Source organism: Jaculus jaculus, chromosome 6 (assembly GCF_020740685.1).
Source record: "Jaculus jaculus isolate mJacJac1 chromosome 6, mJacJac1.mat.Y.cur, whole genome shotgun sequence".
Classification (NCBI taxonomy): domain Eukaryota; kingdom Metazoa; phylum Chordata; class Mammalia; order Rodentia; family Dipodidae; genus Jaculus; species Jaculus jaculus.
Window position 1 is genome coordinate 98,859,848 of NC_059107.1, and position 3,670 is coordinate 98,863,517.

Consider the following 3,670-nt stretch of genomic DNA (forward strand, 5'->3'; position numbering starts at 1 on the left):
TTTAACTCCACCACAAACTGTCAAAACAATAAACCAAAATTAATTATTGAATAGCCAAGCTCATGACAGTAATAGCATCAGTTACTAGGGAAGAAATGGCACATGTTTTAGCCCATTGTCTCTAATAATTGCCATGTATTGCTACCTTGTTTGGTCCTACTCTTTTTGAGTAAAATACCTCTAAATTTTACACAAAGAGTGAATGAAATTCCATAGTCAATGATGAAAAACCACACCATAACAGCCTTCATTCTACTGGGACTGACAGATGACCCTCAACTTCAGATTCCAATTTTTGTGTTTCTGTTTTTAACATACATGCTAAGTATAACTGGAAATCTGACCATCATCACCCTCACTTTATTGGATTCCCACCTTAAAACACCCATGTACTTTTTTCTACAAAATTTCTCCATATTGGAAATTTCATTTACATCTGCTTGTATCCCTAGGTACCTGTACAACATAGCAACAGGTGATAGGTCAATTACTTACAATGTTTGTGTCATCCAAGTGTTTTTTACTGACATTTTTGGAGTCATAGAATTTTTTCTTCTGGCTATTATGTCTTATGACCGCTATGTGGCCATCTGCAAACCCCTGCACTACGTCACCATCATGAGCAGCAGCGTGTGCAGGAGGCTTGTCCTAGGCTGCTGGCTGGTTGGCTTGTTAATTATACTCCCACCACTTCAACTGCTCCTAAATTTAAGGTTCTGTGACTCAAATGTTATTGATTATTTTTTCTGTGATGCATCTCCAATCTTGAAAATTTCCTGCTCTGACACATGGCTCATAGAGCAGCTGGTGATTATCTGTGCTGTACTGACCTTCATCCTGACCCTTGTCTGTGTCGTTCTGTCCTACGTCCACATCATCAAGACTATTTTAAGATTCCCCTCTGTCCAGCAAAGGAAAAGGGCCTTTTCCACCTGCTCTTCTCATATGACTGTGGTTTCCATCACCTATGGAAGTTGTATCTTCATCTATGTCAAACCTTCTGCAAAGGAATCTGTGGCTATCAACAAGGGTGTGGCAGTTCTGATGACATCAATTGCTCCTATGTTGAACCCATTCATTTACACTCTGAGAAATAAGCAAGTGAGACAAGCCATCATTAATTCCTTCAAAAAAATTGCCTTGATCTCCAAAAAGAAAGAGAACATTGAACTAAAGAAATAAAGTATCAACTAAGTACAAACCACTAGTCCACATGTCATCTTCAGAGTCAGATCTGTATTGGGGTGAACCTTCTTTACTTTTGTATCCAAAGCACATATTCTCTACCACATAAGCTGACTTCTTCAATCTCCTGCAAACAAACAAAATAAGTTCCCATTTAGAAGAAATGATAATGTTATTCTAGTCAATGCAATAGTTAATATGATCCTGATTATAATTCTAATCTATCAAACAAAAAGTTGAAAAGCAAAAATAGGGCAGATCAAATCCAACAAGAAAACAAAATAGCTCAGCTTAAAACTTTCTTGGACTTCTAAGAAAATAATAAAATAATTGGTTTAGAGTATCCATTACCTCTTCAAAGCCCACTGAGTAGCTTAATGGATTAAACTTAACTTTTTTTAGTGCCTGAATCTTAGCATTTAAACAGACACACACACACACGCGCGCGCGTAATATATATTTTTCCTGAACTTATTTAGCTCACTAATAATTCTCATAACTATACTTTTAATTATAATGAAGGAACAGGATGTAATTAGAAAGTAAGACAAATAGATGAATGCATGTCTAAGTTAATGTATTTTGTTTTAAAATTTTTATTTATTTATTTGAGAGAGGAGAGAAAGAAAGACAGAGAGAGTGAGTGAATGAGAATGGGTTCTCCAGGGCCTCTAGTCACTGCAAACAAACTGTAGATGCATGTGCCACCATATGCATCTGGCATATGTGGGACCTGGAGAATCTAACCTGGGATCTTCAGCTTACAGGCATGTGCCTTAACTGCTAGGCAATCTCTTCAGCCCTGTAGTTTATTTTCTTAAATGTTTTATTTACTTATTTGAGAGGGAGAGAGAAAAAGAAAGAGAGAGAGAATGGGCATGCCAGGGCCTCTAGCCACTGCAAAAAACTCCAGAAGCATGTGGCACCTTATGCATCTGGCTTCTGTGGGTACTTGGGTATTGAACCTGGGTCCTTAGGTTTCACAGGCAAGCACCTTATCTGCTAAGCCATCTCTCCAGCCCCTGAATTAAAGTATTTTAAATAGAAGCTGAATTTCATATTTAAAATTCAAAAGTTCATTCATGCACATATATACATATATAAAATGCTGAAATTTTAAAACTAAGATTCACAGATTATATAAACTAAGCAATAATGAGTAAAAATGATGAAAGGCTCTTTCCTAGTAGGACATGAATCACAAGTCCACTGTGAAAACATGAACTGCAGCTTAAGAAAATTAACAGGTAGTTGCAATCCCCCAGCTCTCTGTCTGCCCTCACTTAGGGCTGCAGGTCCACAGCCTGGGGAAGCCTTTGACAGCATCCCTACAACTCAGGCTGGTGTCCAGGTGGCAAAGATCATCAGGCTTTCTCATGAATTATACCTGGGGGGCAGAAATGCTCTACAACCCTCACTCACTGTGGCAGGATGGGAAATTTACCAAGAATTAGAGAAGTCCCATCTCAAATGCCACTGTCACCTTCACTGCCAAGACTAGCCCTGCTGACAAGCAAAGATGTCCACTTCCATTTGATCAACCTCCCACCTCCCGGTACTGAGCTCATCTGTCCCTTCCCCCCATCACTTTCCACAGTTTGTGTGTCCTGGCCTTTCCCATACACACACACCATTTTTATTTGGGGGCCATTACCACATATCCCTTTTTGCTGCCAAAACTACAAGGTCTGAGGGCCCATGGTTAGAAACACACATACCTTTCTCCTTACTCATACCCCCACTACATACGTTTGAGGTCTTGTTCTTTTGGTTTTGTCTTGTTTTGTTTGGGGGAGGGAGCTTAATAGAAACTGTATTAAAAACAAGAATAAAGTGATTACAAATGAAGAGAGAACTCAACTGCTAAAATAGAATGAATATCCTAATGTAACTGTATAAAGTGATATACTTTTATACAATAAAAACATAGTCTTAATAGAAATAAAAGACAAGGGGCTGGAAAGATGGTTCAATGCATAAAGCACTTTCTTGCAGCACCTGCTGGCTAAGTTTCAATTCTCCAGTTGCCCACGTGAAGCCGGTTGGGTGTTCATTTGCACCAGCAAGAGACCCATACACACACACACAAGTACTCAGCATACAGGCACAAATATATCAATAACATAATTTTTTTTTTTTTTGGTTTTTCCAGATAGGGTCTCACGCTAGCACAGGCTGACCTGGAATTCACTATGGAGTCTCAGGGTGGACTCGAACTCACAGCAATCCTCCTACCTCTGCCTCCTGAGGGCTGGGATTAAAAGTGTACACCACCACGCCCAGCAAATAAATAATTTTTTAAATGTAAAAGAAACAAAGGCAATAATATACATGGAAGTCTAAGATAGTTTAAAAGAAAGTTCAAAAGTTATAAAGTAATAAATTTTTCATGTAATAAATAACTATAGATTGGAACACAAAATTATCCATCCATTTTTTCCAAAAAGTTCACACAATTATCAAATAACTTTCATATAGATAAGTT

At 38.2% G+C, this 3,670-nt stretch overlaps 1 protein-coding gene across 1 annotated transcript; it reads left to right on the plus strand.

Annotated features, from left to right (window-relative positions):
• The first annotated feature begins 219 nt into the window (after nt 1-219).
• On the plus strand, nt 220-1,182 carry LOC101604306 (olfactory receptor 6C2-like). Its single transcript, XM_004650484.2, has one exon. It carries the CDS (start codon nt 220-222, stop codon nt 1,180-1,182), a length of 963 nt encoding a protein of 320 aa, XP_004650541.2.
• Nucleotides 1,183-3,670: the final 2,488 nt, after the last annotated feature.

Coding starts and splice junctions, on each gene's coding strand:
- LOC101604306 (XM_004650484.2), top strand. CDS start 220: ATGATGAAAAACCACACCATAACAGCCTTCATTCTACTGGGACTGACA.